Source organism: Patagioenas fasciata, chromosome 10 (genome assembly GCF_037038585.1).
Source record: "Patagioenas fasciata isolate bPatFas1 chromosome 10, bPatFas1.hap1, whole genome shotgun sequence".
Classification (NCBI taxonomy): domain Eukaryota; kingdom Metazoa; phylum Chordata; class Aves; order Columbiformes; family Columbidae; genus Patagioenas; species Patagioenas fasciata.
In genome coordinates, this window is record NC_092529.1 from 12,594,374 (window position 1) to 12,620,941 (window position 26,568).

At 34.7% G+C, this 26,568-nt stretch overlaps 1 protein-coding gene across 8 annotated transcripts in view; it reads left to right on the forward strand.

Moving 5' to 3' along the window:
- The window catches only part of CACNA2D3 (calcium voltage-gated channel auxiliary subunit alpha2delta 3), a 481,484-nt gene that overhangs the window by 434,430 nt on the left and 20,486 nt on the right, over nt 1-26,568 (forward strand). For 4 of the 8 annotated variants that reach the window (XM_071813168.1, XM_065845555.2, XM_065845556.2 and 1 more), the window contains 7 exons: nt 2,714-2,775; nt 3,714-3,758; nt 9,586-9,648; nt 13,242-13,312; nt 22,308-22,383; nt 24,088-24,140; nt 25,740-25,795. In XM_071813168.1, the coding sequence (XP_071669269.1) occupies nt 2,714-2,775; nt 3,714-3,758; nt 9,586-9,648; nt 13,242-13,312; nt 22,308-22,383; nt 24,088-24,140; nt 25,740-25,795 (426 nt within the window). Of the gene's footprint in view, nt 1-2,713; nt 2,776-3,713; nt 3,759-9,585; nt 9,649-13,241; nt 13,313-20,777; nt 20,824-22,307; nt 22,384-24,073; nt 24,143-25,739; nt 25,796-26,568 lie in introns of those variants that run through there. The other 4 variants (XR_010652035.2, XM_071813169.1, XM_071813170.1 and 1 more) reach the window with 4 other exon arrangements.

The window sequence follows — 26,568 nt, forward strand, 5'->3', positions numbered from 1 at the left end:
CAAAAAGAAGTGCAATCAAGTTTTTAAAAGTAGTTAAAGGTATTCTGGAATATTTCACATTTAGATATTATATATTTTAAAAGATAGTAATAGGTAATATGAGTAGGCAGAAGGAAGAGAATCTTAAGGAGTCTAAGCTTGAGACACAAAGGTAGTATAGATTAAAAAAATAATCCTTCTTCAAATCTGTCTCCAAGATTCTTATTTTGAAGCCAAGTTAAACCTCATTTAAGATAATTCCATCAGAAATAGGAGGCTCAAATATCCTTAAAATGTTGAATGTCTTTTATGTATGAGAATCTTAGTCTGCACTGTATTTTGTGGGAAAGGAGAATAGAGATGTTATGATATTTTTCTAATGTTGCTTATCTAGTGCTTTTTTGAAGTGTAACATTCTATAGATATTTCACAGAATAGAAATCCTTTTAGCTTTTACTGTTTTTTCCTCTAATTATGTATTTGGAATCCTTCTTCTAGGTTTATAAGGAGATTCAGCTTCTCTCCTGCCTGAAATATAATAAATAAGTCTAATCTATTTTCCTCTCTTATTTTAAGTAGGAGATAATTCTTTTTACTTAGGGCCCAAGAGCTCTTGTAATCCTCTGCACAGAAGTAATTTATTGAGGAAGGTTTTTCTTTTCTTTCTTTCCATTTGCTTATCCATGGAGATCTTGAAATGAGCACAAACAATCCTAATCTATCCTGAGTAGTTGTTTTCCTTCGTGTTTTCCTTGATGCTAAGGAGCCCTGAGCTCTGTAGCAGTTGAGTAATTTCCAATACTTCTGTCCTCAAAGCATCTCACTAAAAAAGTGAAGTATTACCCTCAGCCATGGAATCAATGTGTAAGTAAATTGCTTATTTAACAAAAATTATCACTGAGCCAAGAATTTAACATTGTCATTCTCAACCATCTGTTGTTTCATAGGATATGCGCTACACAATAGCAACCACTTTATTAAACAAAGGAAATGAATCCCAGGGAGTTAATAATCATTTTCTGTAGGCAGCACTACAGATATTTCTTGGAATCACCTAAGTAAATTCGATAATATGATTGAAACAAGAAATTGGATTTGCAATTTGTCTTTGAAATGATATATTTTGTGTTACATGAAGAAAGAGCCTTTATACCCCTCTGTCAGCTCACATTAGTTAATCTCCTGTGTATCTCTAGGTCCAGCCCACCTTCCCTAGTGATATTATGAAGGAAAGGCAGCAGTGAAGATAAAACCTTTTCTCCTCATCCTTACTCATTTTTTCCTGGCTGAAGAAAAAAAGCTTGTATCCCTTGGCCATTTTGACTGAACCAAACCTACAAATGTTAAAGCATAATTTTAAAAGTATTTTCCATATAGAGATTAATTATAGTGTTTGTTGCTTTTCTTTTTTTTTTTTAAATTAAAAATGTGGGTGTTATCTGGATACCTTGCTGAACAATATTTAGAAAAATTCTAGTGCTATTACACCCAGGAAGCTAAACAAGGAATTGGTGACATGGGAGATATTATTCTGAAGTTTTTCGTTTCCCTACACATGTAACCAGTTTGTAAAAAAATAAATAGAATTAAATTTAAAGTAGCTTTGAGCACAGTCATTTCATTCTGAAGTTCTGGAATGCTGAAGGACTAGGAATTGCTCAGAAGAATGTATTGGCTCTAAAACCTTTTAAAGTGCATTTGAATAGTTTTTTAAGGTTTTAAATGACCCAACCAAAAAATATCCTGCACGTTACAATGTTCTTGAAAAGCTCAGGGAAAGAAAGTCTGCAAAAATGCTTTAGTATCACCTCAGAAGTTGAAAAGAAAGTTATTTTCCCATACACTAATGTTGTTAATTCTTCTGAATATAGAGCCATTCAAATAATTATTAGCAGAATTGTAGGAAACATTCATAATTGCCATTTATTACATACATATTACATAGAATATAGAATATTTAGAATTTACTCATTCAGTGAGAGGGACATTCCTATCTGGAACTGTGCTAGATGATCTTTCGAGGTCCCTTCCAATCCCTAACATTCTGTGATTCTGTAATGGAATATATTGTATTTTAATATAATTGATATGGATCTGTACCAGTATTTTGTAGTTTAGATCTACTAAGGTAGTGAAAAATACTGAGGTAATGAAAAATATGTAATTTAAACCAGGGATATCTTGATGAATCTTTCTTAAAAAAAAATTACAATTTATTATCATTATTATAATTTTTTTTTAATTGAAAACCAGTCACAGTTTTCAGATACTTTCATTTGACATAATTGCACATAATGCTCTTAATTTCAGTTTTTAAAGTTTTTGATGTTTGAAATAGACTTCTTGCATTCCACTGATAATTCGTGGATGATACACGGATCAAATAACAAATGATGACTTGAAATGTTAACCAGCATTTTAACATAGTTTCAGCACATCTTCATGTAGTTGTGAGCAGTTTGTGGTTCTCTTATGTTAGTTACGGAGACATATACTATTTGAATAATGTTTGCCTTGTGTATTCTTCACCTTATATTAGCCATATTTTCATGTTTAACAAAGCTGTAAATTATCTAAAATGTAACTGTGTGATGTCTTCAAGTTAATTACTTGTGGTTTTTTATTTTTGGGGCTTACTTTCCATTTTTATTTTAGGACTCTTTTTCTTCTGATGAAAATTCCTTTGAAATTATTATTTAAAATTACACAGTGTTTGTGTTTGTGTGTTTCCCAGCTGTAGGTATCCAGATGAAACTTGAATTTTTCCAGAGGAAATTTTGGACTGCAAGCAGACAGGTATATTTTAAATTGAAATTTTCTTTGTCATAGAATCCACAACAGCTTTCCAACTGTTCATATTATTATATGCATTTTTTTTCACTAAAAAAAAACCACCATAAAAAATGTTTTTAAAATCTACAACGGCTAGCTCTTCTGATTTACGTTCCACTTCATCATCAACAAAAAGATAATTCAGTGGTCAAAAATAGTTGCTTGATCCCATATTTATGGAAGCAAGTAGTTTATTAATTTTAGGGCCCTATATATAAGGAGTTGTTTTGTTGGTCTAACACATGTTAATATTCTCCCTCAGAAAAAGGGAAAACAGCATTACAAACTGTGATATTTGCTAATTTTCAGTGATCACAGAATTATGTCTTCTCACTTTCTCTAGGACCTATTTTCTAACATTCAGTAAGTGAAGTATCACATAGATTAATTAACAAAACTAGATTACAGAATCTTGGTTGGCATTTATAGTCTTCAATAAACTGTACCTAAAATGTTCAAGATATAGAATTTGTGGTCACTGAAGAGGATAATCATGTACTTTCTAAGGATTAGGAGGTGCCATCCCTAATTTGGGAATAGATTGGATCTGTACCGTTTCAGAGACTAACCCTTAAAATGCAGGTCCTAACCCTCCTCTTTTGGAAAATCATGTATTTTTTCCTACAAATGGCCTCCAAGTTTCCAACACAGCGGGGAGATGATGGTGTTTAAAACAGTTGAAATTGTTGCCGTGTGAATGCACCCTTTCTCTGCAGACAGGAGCAGAACAGGATCAGTGAATTTAAAACTTTCCTGGTAATTTTTAGAATTTCTGTCACATGAAAAAGTAATCAATATCAGCTTATTTTTAATTGTGTTCATGTTGAATTTTAGAAAGTCATATTTTGTAATCATCAAAGTAGAAATTAAATTATTTTATCATTATTTTATATTCTCTCTAGTGTGCATCTCTCGATGGCAGATGTGCTATAAGTTGTGATGATGAAGTAAGTATGTGACAGATTTTATTCCATTTATATCTCTACTACAATAGAATCTAGAGCTGATAATAATGTACAGTGAGGTATTTGAACTAAATTAATCTCCTGGTGTAAATTGAAATAACTTTCTATAATATTACACTATTTAGATAGTGAGGTTGACAATACCTCAAAGATCCATTGTGATGACTTGTGCTTTGTGAATCTAGCTTTGGAAACCATTTGAAGATGTTCTAAGACAATTTTTTACTACTCTTTTGTTTGTTTTAGAAGCTAATCTTTCAAGTTCATGCCAGAGTTAGGTGTGAATTCAGAGTTCAATCTATGCAGCACTAATACATAAATAGCACTTCAGAAATTTTTTTTAAAAATAGTAAATTCAATTAATTTGACTTACTGAACTCGCCAAAGTAGCTTTTTATGTAATTTACTTCGGCAGATAAAAACAGTGGGTTTGATATCCTATGAAGAGATCTTTGCAAAGAATTTGACATACCATATGATATTTTGGTTAAGCAACCAATGTACTACAGGTTAAATTAATTAAACATGCATGACAAAGCACAAACTGCAATGGATAGGAATTAGGCAAACAAGGTTCTACAAAATCAGAGTTGGATTTGAGATATTGTATTATCTAGTTTTTATTAGAGGCTTAAAAAATATTACTGATAACATCTGTGTGTTGTCTCTAAGCTGAATGAATGGTGTGGAGGGATCTGGATCATCTGATGACCTGTGCTTGAACAAACTATATGAATTATGATAAAATGTAAATTCATACATCTGGAAATAAACACTGCAGGCTGTATTTGTATGACACTTTTCATAAAGTGGCCAAAAGAATTGCTTCAAAACATACATAGAAGTCAAGACCCTGTTTGGTTCTGTAATTCATGCCTATGCAATGTTTTTGCAATCTTTTTTAAAATATGATAGAATGTTTTTTATACAGTTAAAAACTTTTAATGCAGTTTTACTCCATGTTTTATTCATGCTTAGTTGTTTTCTGGGAAGCTGGTATCTGTATCACCCAGAGTCAGCAGTCAGTGCAGTGTTAGTTTTTACACCCCTTTCAACAAAGCGTAACATATAGTACTCACAACAAACCATGAAAACCTGAGCAGTTACCCCCAACCATTGTAGACTCTGGTGTTTCAACAATGCCTTTTCATCTCTTTTTTCTCTGAAGCCTTTTCTTCTGAGTATCTTCAAGTTCTCAAAAGTTTGTGTCACTACAGTAGGAACCTGCATACGTTATTTGTGGTATTCCATAGTCTCCCATCTTCTCTGCTGTCTTCTCTTTCTTACAGTCTTGCCCTACCGGTCACTCTCTGACAGTCCCAGCATTTGAAATAGATTCCCACTTCTTATCACGGAGGTGCTGCTTGCCCTGTGTTAATGTATTTCAAGTTTTCCAAGTTTGTTCAGGGCTGTTCAGGACATTAAAAAATTAACAATAATAGTTGTATAAAGTATTGTGTTATGTTTCCTGTAGTGAAAGTTAGCAGAGTTGGGATTTCCTGAGGATAGGTAATTCAAAACTTTAAATAACTGTGGTAGAAAAAAAATGTTCACCAATGTGTTTGAGAAGTGCTTTCTAACGTTCACCATTAATGGAGATTTAGTTGTTTAAGGCAAAAAAAATGTTATTTTATTTTTTTGTTACTTTTGTGTAAATTAATTTATAAGTTTAAAAGGTACATTATCATTCCTAGCAGTCTCACTTCTAGGATTCTACTGCACAACCTCATATACTGTGACACTGAAATGTGTTTTATTGAAAAGTGAGTCGCTGACTTAGGTCCAGTGATAATCTTTTAAAAAATACACGTCTGCTCTATATGAGACTTGAATCACGAAAAAACATTCTAGAGAGAAAGGCAGAACTTAAAACATCAGCAATTGTAAGAGAGGAACACTAAATTCTTCAGCATACCAAATCAGCAAAACTTACAACAAACTATAATTCATCTATTAGAACTCTGGGATCTAACAGTTTGAAGATAGCGATAGTAATAAATCATAGAATGTAAAATTTGCAGTGAACCAAAACACAAAGGCGTGATGATCATGCCATCTTTGGCAATGAAATGGACCATATGAGTCAACATATCTTTTGCATTTGTAGCTATAACAACATACAGACTCTTCCGTTTGAAGCTTGTATCATTTAAGTACATTTTTTCCAAATATGAAGTAATGAAAAACAAATTAGATTCCATCCAGGTGTGCATGAAAGTGCTTACTGAGCCCAAATTCCAGAATGTCATTTGCATATTAACCAATGTTAAGGTGAGTCCATAACATTTATTACCCCATTCTCATAAGAGTCATCAAGCATCTATTGAAAAAGATCTATAGAATGTATCTATGGAATAGAACTGTTAATTACCTAAGTTTTGTGGCCTGGCTTTACTGTAGCTTGCTATAGACTTAGCATGTAAGCTTTACCTTGAATTATTTACAGTAGCTTTAAATATTTTAATCGATGAGTTTCCAGTCACTACCAAACAACTTGAGTATTACTGGAGGTAGGCTGGGTAAAGTTAGAGTGCTGTATAAAATCTCCTTCTTGTTTAGCCTAAACCACCAAGCTTTTTGGGATTAAAAACTAGGCAGAGATGACTTATTTTATTTGGAATAGCTTTTGTGAATGAATAGTAATATTACATAATTTATTGTGTTAAACATGTTCCTGCTGCAAAGTGTCCAACTACTTCATCAAAACAAGCATAATATCATTACTGAAAAATTATTTTGGTCTGTCCTTACTAAGGAGCAAGTACACACTGCTAAAGGTTCCAAGAGGGTACAGCTAGAAACAGTCCGCTCTCTTCTTTATCACGTTGGCAGTTAACAATACTAGTCATATACTTTGCTAAGTATTAATGCAGAACTTCTTTTGCTATTATATCCATATGCAAAGAAAATGCAAACAGTTTCTCAGCTACTTTCACTTGATACTCGCAGGAGCCATGTAAGAATATGGAGATATTTAGTAAAGGTGTGAACCTTGGTGATTTTGATTCCAAACTTTTATTTTTGATGACAGAATATACTGTTGATGGAACTCAATCAAATGTCCCAGCTCCTCTGCTGAGTTTGTTAACTTTCGCAGCTGTCTTTTCTCAATGGCAAGAAAATATCTGCTAACAGTTATGGTGTAAATTAAAGTATTCATAAGTTTTCAGACATTAATGCAAATAGATTGGCACAATAGTCATACAGAGTTTATCCTTTGTTTTTTGTTGTTTGTTGTTTGTTTTTTTTCCTTTGAGAGCTTTGAATTTACTCATTTCTTCTTGTCTTCCTGATGTCTCACTTTTTATTTTAATGTTCTGTTTTCTTTCTTTTTTGTTTTTGGTTTCTTAACCCATATTACATTCCATTACTGTTATTATATATTTTAGCTGTGAAAAATACATAGAGAAACTGAACTGGATCAAAGCTACTGTAATTCGAATGTGTTCTCAGACCTCAGTCAACATTCTTGCTGTGTTTATTCTGGACTTCATGCCTACTCTGTTTTACAAGCTCAGGGACTATCCAGCTATGGAACTTTACCCTTGAAATCTGAAGTTCACCCATCTTGAACCTTTGGGCAAACCTGTGCATAGTTCATTTCCAATACCTGTGAAACCTTGTGGATTAAACCTCTTTCACACAGCTCTAGTGTATGCAAATGTTATTATCCCCTGCAATAATATTGTATCTGAAATCATCCATTTGAGATCTGCTAACATATTGGAAGTGCACCCCACTGTCCTTAGTCAGTGCTAAGTTTAATTTATAAACTGTTTCCTTAATATAGTGCTAATATTGAAAGTTATTTATCTGGCTGGCAAGTAGGTGAATGAATGGTCCTGAGTGAAAATTATTCCCTTGTTAATGTTTCTTGAACAGATTGAGATAGAAACCCTGTTATCTTCACATTCCTCAAAAAAGATACAGATTCCTCTTACTGTGTTATGCTTATTTCCAATAATAATGCTAAAATGTTAGTATCTTTTTAAATTCTGAACAATGCTAGTGAGTGACTATGGCTTAGAAATTTGAGATGTGGCCACTAGTTATTGCACCGAGGCAGTGTTTTCCCAGCTGCATATAATCCATAAACTAGGAAATTAAACCTACACTCTTTCTTGTCCAGCATAACTACTTTTATTTATTTTCTGCACTGTGGAGCAATAATGTTTCTAAAGCACTATCTTTAAATATGTTTCATGAATGAGGACTGAATATATGTATCCTCAAAAGAGCTCTGTGTTGATTTAGCTCCTCTCCTAATAAAGTTAGTGGGAGATTTGTGATTGACTTTGGTGAGAGCAGTGTTCTGGTGTTACAGTCTGCTTCTGAAATTCCACCTTTCACACACCATTGAGGTTAAGTAGCTGCCTCTTCTGAATGCATTAGCTCTCTTCAATTCTTTGCCAGCATCATCGGCTTTTCACATTGCGTTTGCCAATTTTTGGCTTTCTAGCAGATCAAAGGTTGGAAGTGGGTTGTTTCAACTTCGTTTTTGGTGAGTTTTCTGTCACTGGGGGTGTCTGTAGTTTAGGTTCCTCTATTAGAATGAAAATCATGACTTTGTGTTAGGGAACGATGTTCACTCCAAACTTTTGCCTGATTGGGACTTTTTGGCCTTTTTAAAAACTAAACTTCAACCCATCATTTCTGCAATTCTCTGCTCTTCTTCAACCCCACAGAACAGTACTGATACGTCACCAGAATGAGAATCAGACACATCTGGGCATCTCTTGAAAAATGACAACATCGTGCACACCTACTATGCCACAGAACTGCTTTCCTCTCTAAAACTGCAGAGATTTTGCTAGATTTGCAGAGTGTAGCAGAAAACATATTTTGTCTTGTCTCTGTGCAGTCCATTTGCAGCAGGAAAGATTTTGAATTAAAACCGAAGCCATGATGATTCCTATATTGGAAGACATCCTATATTTTTTTATACAAATGCTACAGAAAATAGTTACAAAATGTTTGCTGATTGAGACCAACAATAGAAATATGTTAAAAGTTTAACGCTGAGGTAGGTATTTGGCAATACTGAAGAGAAACAGTTATATCAAGGTTTGAGTAGAACCTTATGTTTAAATTCTGAGGCACGGTAATTAAAACTTTGCCTGTAGCAAGTAATTCGCTTGAGGTTAAAACAGTGCATAGAGCTATGGAGAGAAGCACTGATTTGGGTTTACCTTGTTTTATACAGTTTGTATGTCTGGCCTACGAAAAGCTAACAGTTCTACCTCTAAATCCAGTTCCCAATTAAAAACACAATTTGAAACGTTTTAGGAGACCTGTGGGGCCTGTTTTACAGAAGTTTCTGGTCCCATCCCCCAATGAACAAATTAAAAAATATTACCTGATCCCCTGTTGGTCCTCCAGGCTGACACTGTGTTTTCATTAATACATCATTAGGGTAATGACATTGTGCTGATGTTTTTCCCCAAACACAGGAGAAGCCACCAGGAGCAACAAAGTCCTGTGCCTTTGGAAATGGAGTTACAAGGAAAACTTACGGATTATACAAACCTTGTTATTTTCTTTTTCTTTTTTTTTTTTAATAATAATTATATCTCCTCCCTTTCTGTGCACATCTTTGGGAGGTTTTTTACATGAATCAAATGCATAAAAAGTAAATAAGAAAACATCCTATAAGTTGAGAATACATTCACTTAGAAGTTATGTAAGCCATTATAACATCCTGAAGGCTTTACACATATAGAAGTCACTTGGAATTAGAGTAAATTAAGTAATTAACTTTTTGCTACATCATAAAACAAACAAATTAAAATTGTATTATATTATTTTTCAGGCAATCAACTGTTATCTAATAGATAACAATGGTTTTATTTTAGTGTCTGAAGACTATGGACAGGTAAGTGAAAGATTTTTATTCAATCTTCTCATGTAACTTATTTATCTAAACTTACTTATTTTTTAAGTAGGCCATTATCTTAAAATGTTAAGGAATTAGTAACATAAAATTTAAACAAAATCCATCAACACAGGATGCTGGGGCAGGCTCTCCTCTGAAACTCATAAATGTTCTCTTAAGGGGCTTTTCTTTGCTGCAGAAATGTCTGTCTCCCATAAACATTTTTACCCTAAGGAAAAATATTCCCTGTGACATTTTTGCCACATGGAAGGGTTGGGGAGGGAGGGAGGACACTGGGGACACAGAGCTTTTATGTTCGAACTTGAGATAATGAAATTTTACGGAGCTGTTAGCTAAGGAGTTTGTTTTCTGAAGTGCATTACAGTCATTGAAAGATTAAAACTAAGCACTCAGCATCACAACAGAGAGGACAAGGATTGTGATTAATAAGAAGATAAGGCAAAACATTAATTTTCTTTGACTTTGTGGAAAAAAATACTGGAAAATGAATGTATAATTGGTCAATCCTGGAAACCTTATGAAGAAACCACCACCATTTTCATTAACTTTTGTCTGAAAACTGCTGGGGTGGTGCCCCAGTTATGCCAGCATTGTATGAAGTTGAATTTCTTTTATATGTTGGGATTGTGAATAGAAATACCCATACTCCTACTTAGCCTTCTGGTGAATTAAATTTGATATGACTGGGCTAGTTACTGAGAAACAGTTATTGGAAAGAGCTTCGGGTGACTTGGAAGAGTGACTGAAGAGGAGATAAAAACTTTAAGTGAATAGTAAAAAAGAAGCCAAACTGAGCTTTACTTTTAATTTACAAGCTCTAATTTTCGCAACTTTATATCTGACACTTCTGAAAGTAAAAAGAGACAGATACTTTTCACCTTTGCACAGCACAAAAGTAATTGCATGTTTCCTTGTGATCCCTCTCTTTCCTGCTTCATTTTGGTTGAGACTTTGAAAAGTTTATTAGCAAGTAATGTACAAGGGAAATACAATTTTTCTGAAACTATTATCCTTCTAATGGGTGTTAGAGCATTAACTGTTAAGCATGCTGGACTGCCTCATGTGGTATTCATTCTTCATGATGTCTTCTTACATATAAAACTGAGCACCAAAATGGATAACTTTGGTTTACTTTATTAAATTTATTGCTTCCATCCCTTTGCAATGTCAGTCGTGTTCTGAATATAGTTCCAGGATGCACACATAAAATAACATGAACTAAAAATGCTTAAATATTAACTACATTATGTTAGAAGCATCTGTTCGGTTTTGTGGGTTTTTTTCCTCCTGTATCTATAAAATCTCTATTTTCTACTTAGCTGAGCAATGACCTAAAAAAACACACTCATTGTAGAATATAATCTTGTTACGTTTGAAACATTTTTGTTTCATTATTCCTTCTGTTGTTGTTATTATTCACAGATATTAAACTGTGATTTGTGTAACTCATTTGCTAGTTGGTAGTTGGTTACAACCACTAAATATGATTTGGAAAAGGTTTTCCCTTTGGTATGTTACCTGATACTAGCTACTACATACTCCTGTGAAGAACATAGTGATAATATGAACAACTGTTGGACCAGAACTAGGCTAGAAATGTGTTATGACCTAGTTTTTAAATTCTTTGAAGAAATGTTGATTCCTACCTATGGATTCATAAAACATCCAGCATATGTGAGTCCAAAGGTTCTGCTTGTGCTACTCTTTCCTGAGTGCTGGGGGAAAACTAGCAGAGAATCACATGGTGCTGATGGAAGATCGAGAAACAGCCACTGGCAATATCTGCAGATTCTTGCTCCTATGCCCCTGCTTCTCAAAACACATAGGGAGGAAACCTTCTTAACATTTCATGGAACAAGACAAATGGGTGGTTCTGCCCTACCTGGCATACCTGGTGCTGCCATATTCAGCACTGGTAGCTCCTTAAAAATATTTATCTGCTTAGCTGCTGTTCAACTCAACCATTAATTTTGACAGATCTAAGCCTAAGATGAATAACAAATGCTAGAGTAATATTATGTTAATTACAATGTGATATGTGTATTTATTTTATATGTACACTTTATATATATTGGGGATAGGGAAAGGAGTAGGGAAGTGGGATGAAGCGTTATCAGTTACTCACCTGTCTGGAATTGCTTCTGCACTATGGATTTCCAAAAATGACCCAAACTGCTCCAAGAATCTTGTTCAGCATAGTGTAGTTCTTCATCTGATTTGCAACCAAATTCTAATGCATTAAAAAAAAAAAAAAAATATATATATATATATATATATATATAATCTGGATGTTACTGCTTTGAGCGAGAACCAGCATTTACAAATGGAGCTTTTGTGGAGAAAACTGTCACAAAAATGTCTTCATAAGACTGAAGCACAAATTGTTAAATCAGGTTTATTGCTATCTAAGGTTATACTAGTCATTTATAGTTTGTGCTTTTTGACATTGACTGCCTCTCCAATGGTTAGGATGATCTTTCTTCATCAGTCAGCTAAGGGCTACTGAAGCTAGTATTTTTAGTCATATAAACTAAAATGTTCCTCTTGTTCTTAGGAGACTTTACACACACACATGTTTTGGAAAATGTTCCAAGTTTCCCCTGAGTAACAAAAAAAAAAGCGCAATACTTGCTTTTTAGGTGAAGGAATGCCTTTTTGCCTTTTTTGGCTAGGGCTGTAACTTTTCTGCTTGTGAGCTCCCAGGTGCATACTTGAGGTCAGCTAAGTTCCTTGTAATGGAATTGGGGTTTAGTTCATTCAAAACCTATGGAATCCATGCAATTTGAGAGTGTAGTGCCCTTTCCCCCCCATAAATTGTGGGATTTCTCCCTTTAAACAATACAGAGAACATACCCAATCCTGCTGGGAGTTGAGGCTCTAAAATAAAAAATGGCTTCCCAAGCTAGAAAAATGCTGTACATGCAAGATTCTCCAATGCCATATGAATGGCTGTGGATGATGGAGTCACTTCCATATTACATACCATAGTCATAACATGAATGTTTGTTTTCTCAACAGAGATTTATTTTTATTAGTCCACATTTACTGAACAAGGAAAAAATGAGTAATTCATCAGGCTGAGTGGTTTTAAGTATTAAATGACTCTGAATGGAGTTAAAATTTATAGGACTGATGAAATGTACTGTTCCAGCTCCTTAAACAGGTCATGCGGGAATTATAAACAATGCTTTTTTACGAATGTTTATGAAATCCTCTCACAACCTGTTTATATTTTTTTTTTAAGTAATATTTTAATCACAAGGCTTTGTGATCAGATTATTGCATTTTCTTAGGTTTAGATGGCTTTTATTTCTGATATTAGATGTTATATAATGTACCTCAATATATTGTATAAGCTCTCACATCTGCTCAAGAGTAATAATGTAATCCCTGTAACTTGCCATGACTGTAAAGTCCTCTTCAGTTTTTATGTAGCGGTAGTCCTGAAAACCTGTCTATGTAACTGTCAAAGCCACTCTTGTCAGATCCTAGAATATGCCACTTTAAATTGCATCCGGCGTTGTTTTGCATTTATCTAACTTTCGGTAGTTTCTTGCATTTTCCCCTTACAGACTGGTTACTTTTTTGGGGAGGTTGAAGGGGCTGTGATGAACAAGTTACTTACAATGGGCTCCTTTAAGAGGTAAGAATTAACTTGACTTTTTATCTCTTAAAAAAATGTTGCAAAAGCAAAATAAAACAAACCCAAAGTCACATAAAAGATGGTCAAGACTGGCAGTGTGGCTGGATTCTCATGATACCGCTTTTCCATATGATCTGAGTGTAACTCAATGCCATGCATGTACAATGTCAAGAATATTGGAGACAGCCCATAATGCATTTCTTGTTAAAAGAACAGTTTATTTGACTTTGATGCTAAAACTGTGCACCTCTCCTGTTCCTGCTGGGCTCAAGTGGGGAAGGGATTGGGCCATATCTACTACTGAACAATTTTAAATGGCTCGAAAGCAAATCATTGGTGCAACATTAAACATTTTGACTTGTAAAAAGTTGGAGATTGCTCAAAGTAGGCAGTGGAAAATACCCAACTGTTAAAGGGACAGAGCTGTTTTACAAGTAGTTCATTTTCATTTGCATGCCGACTCACCATTGAACATTGTTGTGACTATTGACCTGATCTTACTATCATGATGACAATAAAAGCTAATAGTGATTTTATGTGTCATCCTTTGAAATAAATTGTGTATCTGGGGAAGTGAGAAAGGTCTTTTCGCTTTAACCTGTACCACAAAACTGGAGTCTCCATGGCTTTCACACAGCTTGAGAACTGTTCCTTACCCCTTTGTCCTCTCCTAGCATGAGAGAAGTGCAGACTATCTGTATCATACTTTTCCCTTTTATTTTCCTCTGCATTTCTAATATTTAAAAAGAAGACACATCACTGGTCCCATCAACTGCTGAATTTAGTTATTAGTGAGGGTGTATATAGAGGCTCTCAAAACAGAGTTTGTGTGCTTCCTTGGTAAACCAGCTCTCCTAAAGGCAGAAAGCTTTCCATGCTGCCTCTGCACATTGTAGCTGAATATGACTCCCAGTAAATGACTGACCTGAAATGGAAAGATCTAGCACTCACTGAATCATCCCAAGTTTTTGAGGGTGGCAACCTTGTGTTTAGCACTACATTCTTAACATATGCTGTAAAAGGAAGTGAAGTAATACATATGTATAGAATGGATTCTACAATGAAAAGATCTGTTTATACAAGAAATGGAGCATTTCATTCGATGCAAATAAAAACATACAGTCAAATTCAAGGGATAATGCTTTAATTTGTCCCAATTTGTTTTGTCCTGCCTAGCAAAGTATTTCAAACAGAATATCTACTGAACAATTGATGGTGGTAGGCACCACCGTTGAGAAAAGAAAGACTGCATGGCTCAAGCATTCCATCTAAATGGCAGTGGGTGCCAGTTTGGCATCGATCGTTGGCTTATGATTTTGCTGGTCTTGAGCTCTGAGGGAGTTAAAGATAATGAAGTCACTAGATCAGTGCAACTGAGCTGCATGCTGAAGAAAATGTAAACACAATGAGCCAATTATTTAAGCACAATAAACTGGCCACTGCCAATCAGTTAAAAATGGAAGAGAATCAAAGTGGTGTAATTGCACTAAATGAGCCACCTGCTGTACAGCAGATAGCTCTGTGCAGCAACAACAGAAAAGCCAAACCCGAACTGTCTTTGAGCTGTGCTAGATGAGGCCTTTAAAATCAATTATTCCAGAAATATGAAGAAGAAATTTTTGCTGGCTTTCCTGAAAAGTACCCAGACACATTTACCATATTTTTAAGATTATTAATTTGTTTGGGTGGAGTTGTGTTTTGCTTTTCCAAAATTTATTTTCTGTGGAATAAGAAGAAAAATTTTTAAAAAACACTGAATTGATGCAGTGGCAAAATCTGTTAGCCATACTGCTTCCCTGAGAGCACAACAATATAGACATTGCATGCATTATGCTTGTCATTACCGCTCTTACTATGGAGACTAAATCAGAGAGCAAGTGCTGTTCATTAGCATTTCATTCTCACAATATCCAAAGCCATCCTTCTTGCAGTTTGCTTCATATATGGCACCTACCATCTAGCAGGTGAATTCCATAACTTCGCCATGTTTAATCTGGTCTGGCTCCTTTTTCATTTAGATTGGAAGTAGAAGGTTCTATGATTCCTGATCTTCACTGCAGAAGAGTTTACTAACATCTGCAGTGACCGTGGGGATGGAAAGTCTTCCTTTTGCACAATAACTTGAATGGCACTGCAGATATGTGCTACCACCTCGCTGATTCATGCCAGCTTTCAGGCTCCCTCTCCACAAAAGGAATGAAATAAGTCTTTGTGCATTCTCTCAACTACCACTGATTTGGAGGGATATAGAAGTTCTTTTTAGGATTGAGCTGGAAGTGTTAAACAAAAGAGGGTTGTTTGCTGCTGACTGTATTTCTTTTCAACCTGCAGCAGGATGAAATTCAGTTTTTGTGTTCGCTGTTTATTTTTTAAAGTGAGCTTAAATACCTTCTTCCCACCTCAATTTCTTTAAACTCAGTACTTCTTTTGAATAATGTGTTCATGTGTATGTGTGTATATTTTCTTAGTTTATGGGGTTTATATTTAGGGAGAAAAATTATCTCAGTGCTTCCACAGCAACGTGACATGTTCTATGATTTCATTTAGCAAAATGATGTTTATCTTATACCTTGAATGTTGCACACAGTTAAATAATTTAAATATAATTTAAATTCATAATTAAATAGATTAGGATGTGCTTATGGAAAAGTATATGCTTCATGTAACTTAGGAAAAAGTTTCTTTATAGTTTCCTCAACACTTTGTTTACATAAAGACAGTGGAAAAAGTAGATTCAGCTTCTCAAAGCATGAAAACAGAAAAAAAAACCACATTAAACTCAGAAAAATTAAGGGCTATCGGAGCAATCAGATCCCCAAAGGAATGAACTTAGTAAATCTGTAAGAGAAAATTAAATAGCTCTTGACTTCAAAAAACTTTCATCCTTTCCAGCAGGAGGAAAACTAAGCAATTCTGCAGGATAAATACGGAAGCAGCAGCATTTCCTCTTAACAGTTCTGTTTCCACCAGGCACACTCTTGGCCTCTGAAGAAGAATCTATGCTTTGGTATTTAATCATGTTGTCAGGATATATGAATGAAATGGTACACCCCTGGATTCCATCTTTCCCAGATGCTAAAGCTCACTCTAATAGGTTCTTGTTTCTTCGAGAGTTTCTCTTGTTTCTCAGTTTTTCTTGCTCTGTTTCTTTGTCTCTACTCACATGCTCCCCAGTGAATAACACGTGCTGCCTTTGCCCTTACGGCACGGTATGACCTCGATCCTTCACCTATGTTCTCCAAATGTGTGCACATAGAGGCAGACTTTCATCTCTCAGTCTTGATTTGCTTCATAAGCAAAACCTAGCAAGTGCTTTGCCGCCAGGTTGTAAAATTATAAAAAAAATCAGAACTCTTTACTAAGCTACTTGCAAAGAGCAGAACAGTCTTAAAAACAAATAATGAAAACAAGAACTAGTTGCTCACCAACAGGACACTAATGCCACTGAGGCTGCTAGGCCTCTAAATGAAGGGTATTTTTTAGTTTAGTTTAGGCCACTCTTTCTTATTTAAGCATTAGTTTTAATAAGATATTCTTGAATGTTTGATGAAGGTGTTAAATGGACACATACTTTAAAACTGTGTTTATTTTCATGTGGATTTTTACAGTCATTGGTTTGACCTTCTATTAATTGGGCAGTGTTTCTGAATGTAGATGTGCACTTTGGAGAAGATCAGTGGCAGACTGAAGGAACAATTCGAACTGGAGTTAGTGGAATTTGCAACTGGACAAATGCAACTGTGATGTAGCAGTTCTTACATTATAAAAAGTTTTACTGTCTTTACTGATGATTTATTTAGTAAAAGAAAAAGTAGGTTCAAAAGAGGGTAGCATAAATGCCACAAAAAATAGTCAGGTAGATGAATAGGCATGTTTTGTATGGGCAGGCAGAAGACATTCAAGGTAGGAAAATGAGCAGACTGTTTCCAATAATTATCTTCTATATTAGCTGTCATGTGCACTGCAGAGCATGTATGAGGCCTGCACCCTTGATCTTGAATTTCTAAATGAATAGTATGTAATTTTACTTCCCTGGAGAATGACATTCCATTTTCTTAAAAAAAAGAGCCATCAGAAAGCCAATATTACAGCAGACTGTCTAGTACGGGTTTAGAACTAGGTACAAAAGAACCAAATAATATGTCACTTCCTTCTTGTCATGACCAACAAGAAGAGCCATGTTCTGCTGTGTTGTTTTTTGTTTACTTTTTTGTAGATTTTTTTGTGTGTTTTTTTTTTTGTTTGTTTGATTGGTTGGGTCTGTTTTTTTGTTTGTTTGATTGGTTTTTTTTTTGTTTGGTTTGGTTCATTTTCATTTACCAGATGTATATCTGGTACCTGTGCTCTAAAACTCCTGCACTGCTGCGTGGTATGTTTTCTGCTCATCTTTTGTCCATGTGACATCTAAAATTAATGTCTTAAAACTGAGCGTGGACATTGTTAGAGTTTATATATCTGTAGATATTACCACTAATTTAATGCAGTATATTAGTATATGGGAATCGTTTTGCCTGCTTAAGAGGAAACCCGGGCATGTATGCTGTGGAAATGAGTTGTCATTCTGTAAGACAGAAGTACAGGTTGAGTTATTGTTTGTATACATGTTATGCTTTGAATCACCTTGGCAATTGGGAATAGCTTAATAATAAATGCAAAGATATGTGGTGACAAGTTTATTTTGTCAAAATGCTGTAATTTATTTTTATGCTCTTCATTGATTTTCTTAGTGATGAAAGGAGTTAGTCTGACAGCTTCTGATACTAATAATCTGTCTGACAAGGAAGGAGACAGAACCAGAGCAGCAACAGCACGAGATTTCTTACAGTGTCCTGCTATGTCCTCACAAGGACCCTTTCTAGACTTTAGACACTAGTTTCCTCTTCATACCATTTAACACTGTCCCTCCTGTGCTTCCTTGTGAGAATGTAAGACAGGCTACATATCTTGTGTCTGAGTTAACAAACATCTTTCCACCAAAAGAGAGCTGTAGTCACCATTAATTTTTATGTAGACTGCTGAGTAAAGAATAGTTTCCATAATTAGGGCTTCCTGTGTTATTGATTTCCTTTGCTTGGTTCTTTGGAGCACTTCCTTTTATTTTTTTCTATCGACTTGACATTTACTCTACTCAAACAAGCTCCCCAGGGAGATAGTCACAACCCCAAGCCTGTCAGTATTCAAGATGAGACAAGACAATGCCCTCAGACACATGGTGTGAACTGTGGAGTTATCATATGCAGGGACATGAGTTGGACTCGATGATCCCTGTGGGTCCCTTCCAACTCTGGACATTCTGTGATCCCATAGTTACAAGCTTATTATTCCCACACATTATATGAAAACCCCCAAACCTTGAACTGGTGACAAAACATTTGAAATTTTATGCATTGAAGTTCTTTCAGCTGTTATAATTGTCAGTGATTCTATTTTATGCTACCAGGTACCAAGTAGAAATCCATAGGTGTGCTGAAAATCTATCTGAAAGCAACAGAGTTTCTGTTTTTGTAGCCTGTGCTGCTAGCAGGTCTTAAAAGTTTAATTTTCTTGAACCAGATTCATACTCAGTTGTATGTACATTGCAAAGTACACGACTGGAATTTACTATAGCAGAAAATTTTCACCAAAATGTGTTTGGCCCCAGAAGTTATATATGATGGAGGTGCACATTTAGTTTTTGGTAAGTTACTTTCCATTCGTTAAAGATGATTGCACATTGTTCATGTTTGTTCTATGACTGATGTTAAAACAAATGCTCTGTAGACTTCAGGGACCAGGTGTGGAAATATGGGCAGTTAACAGCAGGGTGATGTCAGAAAGTCTCAAGCACATTATCTGTAGCAAGAGCAAAGCTCTCCTGTGAGGTGCTGTCATCCATAGCATGGACTTGGGCATCTAGATGGACTTAAAATTAGATCGTGGGAAAGAGGCAGTTATATTCACCAACTATAGTCAGTTCAACAGGATACAGTTAGATGCAGTTATTTAAAAGTGTAACACAATCACTTCAAAAATGGCAATCCGGAAACCTTTTCTTTCTGCAACACTGAGTTATGTCTGTCTTTGTAAGAAAAATACTATTTTCTAAAATCTCATGAAGACATTAGCAATAAAATAATGCTCTGGAAATCATACCTGGACACAGAAGCAGCACAGATTTCAACGTGGTTATGGGCTTCATCCACTGATCTTTGAAGTGTCTTGCAAAGTTCCTATTTATTCTTAGTGCGGAAGAATCAGGGCTTGTAAGATCATTTGGCCGTAATGCTTTCGCTGCTATGTTTGGCACATCCTGTGTGTGTGGTAGTTGTTTGAATCATCACTAGAAACTTTCAGATAGGTGTCAAACCTGCCAACTTTGACAGTTAATGAGATGGAAATGTGTTGTTCAAAAAACCAGAACTCACTCCAGATTTTGTTGAGAAATCTACGTCAAATATATTTAGTAAGATGAAACTCATCATAATATCATCCATGGATGATATTCAAGCATTTCCAAAAAACAATTTTGCAGTGTTCCACAATGATTTTGAGATTGTTTATTTGAACTCTTCCCCTCTGCCATCACTCTAAAATTTAGTATTTCTTTGCCTGTTAAATGAAGGGAGTTTTTAACTACGTAAATGTTAACATTTGCTCATAGTGTAATCTTAGATTGTTGTGTACCCTGTACAGTACAACAATCTACAAAAAGTAAAATGTAGCATGTCATGGCACAATATTAATTATATTTCAGATTATTTGTAAGTACGTCTTTCAGCTTTTAATGCCTTTTTATCTTTGAGCATTTAAAGAATCTAGCACATCTAGTACAATGTAAAATTACATGAGAAATGTAATACAAGTACAAATATTTAGAGGGGAAAGGCTTCTTCGAAAATTTGAAGTGAAGTTCAAATTATAACAGATGTTCCACATGACACAATATAATAGTATGTAATTAAGAATTCTTGTCAGAATAACAAAGTCCACAGATTTTCCAAACAGTTCTAGCATACAAAATTGAAACTTGAGAAACTTATTGCACTTTCAAACACCAAACGTTAACCAAACTCTTTATATTGAAAAAACTATTTGCAAAGAATAAAGACAAAACTGAGTGCTCTTCTACTTGTAACACTAGATATTGAATGAAGCAGGATGGGACCATTTCATCCGTGTAGAATTCCTTGACTACTCTGCAGAGAGCACATTAACATCTGTAAGCTGCCCTTGTCTGCACTTATTACTTTCCACCATCACTAGGAGGTCCAATTCGACGTGTAACATGGTCCTTAGAGGAATAAAATAGTCAAGGCAACAAGACTGGAAAGGCTGAGCTGTAGAGATTACCGTGCAAGGGCTGGATACTGACTGTTGTTAAAGGGGGAAAAACAAAGGAAATAAAAAGCTAGGGAAAGTGGTGTATTACTGCATGCCATACAGGCAGCACGGCTTACACCATGTACTGCTCTGTTTGTCTTGGCAGATCTGTGTGCGCGGATCTGGCTGTGGGCGTGATTCTGCCAAATATGGTCAGTGGTCAACTTACACCCATGTTTAGGTCTCTAGTTATGCGTTTGTCTACCATGTGCCTCTCTCTGCCAGTCCACAAAACAAGGGCTTCCTAGCCATTTCTATTCTGAATATGAGATAAAATCAATGATGTAAGCGGTATGACTATGTGCTGAATGCTTAGTTGAAGCTGCGAGATCAAATGTATTAGATATTTTGCCTGTAAACCAGAAAGAAAATGTAGGCATAATGAAGAGGCTTTTAGTGATGGTTGCTGTCACAAAATTAGATCAGAAAAATTATAAACAGTTTCTGCCACAATGGATTGCAACGTATTATTGCTACAGGTTGCAGTGTTTCATGGCACGCAGTGGAGAATGCCTCATGGTGATGCTGAATGCATTTCATGATCTGGTTTTGGCAGCTTCTGGGACATCCTTCCTGTAGCTGAATTTGTGTGCTTTCCTTTCTCTTCGCTTAGAAGCAAGGCACACAATGCAAAATGTTGAAGTCCCATCTCATACATCTATAAACCATCTATGTCCAATTGTGTTCCTTTGTTTCTCCGATGATGCAAAAGTCAAATGGATATGTTCAAATCATACTAGTAACTTTTATATTTACACTTTTTGCAACTTATCAGCTAAAGATTCTTTACATCTGCTACAGATGTTAAATGCTTTTTATGTGGATGAATATAGTTAATTAATTGTTCTCTGGACAGACAGATTTAGAGAAGTAATCACAATTCCATATGCTATCTCTGAGTTCTGGATTTTACATTTAGATCTCTGAAGTGTATCAATAATGAGTAAAATCACAAGCAGAAAGACATTTCCCTGTTTACTATGCATCTGAGGAGGCTTCTAGCCTGTTTTTATTACAGCAGGTACTTGATGTGGAATATTTTGCCTTCATGAAAAGAACGAAAAATAAAGCATCCTGCTTCAATTATCTGTACAGTGAATACACTGAAATTCCACCTCTCTCTTTTTTGGAAGCAACACGTTGTTTTTACAAATTAGTTGGCAATGACAACTGAGATGCTGGAACTGTAGAAGTATCTTTCTGCTTTTACTGGAGCTCAAGAGTGGTCTGTTGTGAGAAGCCTCTCAAATGCATATGTTCTTTTGCTTTCTGGGGTTAAATGTGCCAATCTTAGTCCAGAACCAATTGTTTAAGCATCCTGTTGAATGTGTATTCTCCTACTTGCATTGTTTATATCATTGTGTGTTACACTGTATGTCTGTCTTCCCTGCTTTCTCCCAGTTATGCTTTTCCTTTGTTCTGTAGACTGATAAAATCCTTACAAATTTTTCAGTGTTTCTTACCTTTATTCTCCTTTGTGTAAAGTGTGTTTTAATGATCCCTTTCCCTCTTTTCCCTTCTGCTGCTACAGTTTTTATTTTCTTGTCTACTTTGTGGGCAGACTCTTCCACATTGTCATTATTATTCCACTGTGTTTTCTTCTTTTAGTCAAGCAGTTTTCTGTTCTTCTCTGTAGAATTACACTTTATGACTACCAGGCCATGTGTAGAACAAACAAAGAGAGTAGCGACAGTGCCCATAGCTTACTGGACGTAAGTATAGTGAATTTTCTGAGCACCTTTCCATGCAATCATCAAAGAAAATTGTTGCAAATATCTCATGGCCATTGTAAGCACATTGTTTTGATTTGGAATGCTTGCAGCTCTTGCATACAAGGAATGGTTCATTATAAAAAAATGCAAAGTGTTAAGCATTTTCAAGCTCAAATACTTACACAGTCATTTTTATTGCTGGGCCACGATTTCTAAGGTTCTGTCAGAATATTCTTTGCACCATATGAATCCTCCTTCTTAGGACTTTGTAAATTTGGCAATAGATTGTGCTTTGTTTGGGGGACTGGAATCACAAATGCCTTTTTTGTGTGTAAACATATGCATGCAGAAATGTAATTCAAAGTAAAAATGGAGATTTTTACATACATACATGTATATATATATATATATAAAGATTGATTAATTGGAAAGGCATACATATCAGTGATTTTAACACGTTTTTTTTTTTCCTTAGTATTCAGGGAAGTTGTTTCTTAAAGTAGAATTTCCATGCATTTAAACTCCTGTTTTCAGATCTGAATACAAATCCTGACCCTTTGCAAGGCCTAGTCGAGTCTGAAATTTTGGGCTGTAATTTTGCTTTCCTTTCATCTCTAGGAAAGACTTTTAGCTTTTTATCTTTTTTTTATAAAACAGTCCTTAATAGGCAAGAATCTTTACTCTCGCAGGCATTCTACATCCTGCCGGCTTGCTATTTCAGCCTGCATGCTATGGACTGACACTCGTTCATTGGCTCTGTGCATTATCAGCCCTGTCCAGAAATACTCTTTGTGGCCTCTGAAAACTTTAAATGGCCATTTACTGCTGTGGCAAAGGACACTGCTTCACTGAGGTCCTGATTCAGGATGGCTAAGCATGGTTTTAGAAATCCAAGTAGTTCTCTTAAAGTCAATGTGATTTCTTACATGTGCTAAAATACTCTGTTGATATGGAATCTAAGTAGTCTGCAAAATGTTGTGCTACTGGGAGACCCTAACACATATGAGTTAGACAAGGACAGATTCTGCTCCAAATTTCTGGGAACTGACTGTTCTGCCTGAAATACTTTCTAAAAAGTATCTGATTGATATTCTTTTCAAAAATAAAATATTTGAAATGTAGTGGAAGTACTTTAAACACAGGATTTTCAAAGTATTTGCTGTATATTTGTTGTGATCCAGGAAAATGGAGGGAGGAGGGAAGAATCTTACAAGCTACCAAAGTGCTTACAACTAAGCTTTCAATATGACACAGATAACTTAATTTAGGTAAATTCAAACTCCAGAAGCTTTTCCTAGTCTAATTAGACTGAAGTAATGAATAGAGATTTACATTATAGAGGGGCAAGCCTGTGAATTGCAGCCTAAGAACAGCTCATATTATCTACCAGAGCTGTGTATCCAACAATAGCCTGGGAAATAGGAACCCCTAGAGGTTAAAAATTTAAGAATCATTTGCAAAACTTTCCTTTTCCAACTGGTAATCTGTGTTTATGATCAACCACATTAAAAGGAAGTTTCATTACTATATATTTTAATATTCAATATAGTAATATTTACTTCTTCATAAGCAAAAGATATTGTTCTTTTTCTCATGCTACCCATGTATTTGAATATCCATAACATTGTCTTTACATTAAGAATTCCATAAAGATATAAATACTGTGCATTTTGCCTTTTTATTAAATTAGTTGCTTCTCTTCAGCCTTATAATGCCTTCTTTGCTGCAATAAAATGGATTATGACTGAGCTTGTCTTGTAAGTAAATTTTATCAAGAACTTAATATTTGAATGGATTAATGAATATTTTTACTTTTGAATACTGAATGTATATTTGTACTTTTTGCCTTTTACATACATTGTGCTGCTTCTATTATATGATTTTTATTATAGTAATATTTGTTATTTTTTTCCTTTCAAATTTTTCATTGTTAAAATCTGAGAAAGTTTTGGCTTTATGATTGCACGGTTGTACTTTTTACATTATTCATGGTGTTCACTTCTATTCGTATGTCTTTGCTTAGTAAGTCTGGCAGATCGCAATGTACAAACCAAATTTATTGTTGTGGTTACTGTTAAATTTTAAAGAAATGTCTGGCTGTTTGTAATGCTGCTTGGGTGGGCAGTTGTCAATATAGCAAATTGTTCTAGTGATTCACTGTATTGTTTGCCACTTCATGAATTTCTATACGACAGACCTTTTACAGAATATGCCAGATAACGTATACTCTGGATGTTGCTGAATTTTTTCACATAGCCTAATTCTTCTAACATTTCAAGTTAATAAATAATGAGTATTTCCTTAAAGAGAGATTGCCTAAGAAATCACAAAGAAATACCACATGGAGAACAGGAAACCTTTAAATGTATCTTATATTATTAACCTATATGTTTTATTATTGTTCTTATCAGGGAGCAGAGTTGCAGATTTAACTGAATTTTATCTTTATTGCAATACAACTAATTTTTTCTTGTAGTGATTTTGTTTAAATTACAAATTATATGAGCTTTCATCCAAGTTTGGAATAAGAGTTAAGAAGAATTAACAGAGTGGCTGTTGCCAGAGGACAGAGATTGATCTCATATGCAGCTTTCAAAGTAAATATCAGGGAAAGAAATCATGTTAAAATATAACTTTGATGCTAGCTATAACAGCTTGAAAATTTTCCAGAAACTTTCTGGTTTATAAGTATTGTAGTGTCATGTGCTTATGATAACCTGGATGTTGGTTTCACATTCTTTACTCTTACAATAACTGACACACTGGCACATTTCAGTTCATTCTTCAAAGTAAATTGCAGTTAATTTTAGTGGGAGAATGCATTATCTACATATCTAATTAGAACAGATTAGACACTGGTTAATCAATATTTTCTTCTCCTAGAAATAAATTAGTTTTATTATTTTAGTTCCAGAATGTAATTTAAGTATTTTATGTGTACTTCTGTACTGTAGCCAGGACAGTTATCATTCTATGGTACTTTACTAGAGTCAAAATACCCTGCATAATGAAGTAATAAAGTTCAATAATGTTCAAAGGAAAAAATACTGTATACTGCCATGCATTGACAATTTTAATGGACAGTTCAAATAAGATCAATAATTTAAGTTAATAACACGTAAATCTATTATTTATTCATGAAGTTATTTTCAGAGCAAATTCTCAGTGGCAAAATACAACCCAGTGAAAATATGACAATAGGAGTAGTTGATAATCCCAGAGTTATGCTAGTAACATGAATATCAGTTCTGTGTTAGCTTTTGTTTAAAATAGGCTTAATGGTATCAAGCTACTGCCAGCTTAGTGTTTTGAAAACATTCTGTGGGATAATATGAACATTCTAATGATTTCTGTAGGTTCCTTGTGGAATTTAATCTATGCAGTTGGTGGCACTCTGATCTAACAGCAAAAGGTAAGTGTACTTTTTTCCTGACTACGATGCTAGAAATGGCGAGGTTAAATTGGACTTTTGAAATTCAAATGTGTATAAAATGTTTTAGCCTAAGTAATAGATGTCTGATAACAATGTTCACCATGTCAGCATCCATGTCTTTGTTAATGTTTCCCAAAACACAAGATAATTAAGATCTTCTATGAATAGTGCTTGTGTGTACTCTAGGAATACAGTACACATGGAAAAGCTGAAACAGTAGACAATGTTTAAATATGTGGTGATTTGTTTGGTTTTGTTTGCCTTTTTTGTTGTTGTTGTGGGGGTGGATTGGGGTTTTTTTGTTTGTTTTGCTTTGTTTGTTTTGTTATTAATGTTCACCTTCATACCAACAGGGTCTTTGTGAATAAGGCAATTATACTAGTCTGTTTCTGCATGTACTACATTTTTTTTAATGCATCTGTAATATGTAGGGAGTTATTGTACTGGAAAATGCCATTTCAACGGAAGTTCACACGAATGTGGTCATTTCAATGTAATTTCATATTAAAATATTTTTAAGACTTTAAATAGTAATTTTTATGCATTTGTTTAAACAAGACTTTTTTTTAAGTAATAAAATCTAGGTGAATTAAAATTAAATTTATATCAAAACGATTTTTTAAAATGTGGATGCTTCATTTGAAATAATGATGAAATTGTAACGTTTTCCACAACAATTTGAAGTTTTCTATGCCAAGTGTCTCTTGTATTTTAGCAGACTTTTTTATGGCATTTCAGAAGTCTTGCTCAAA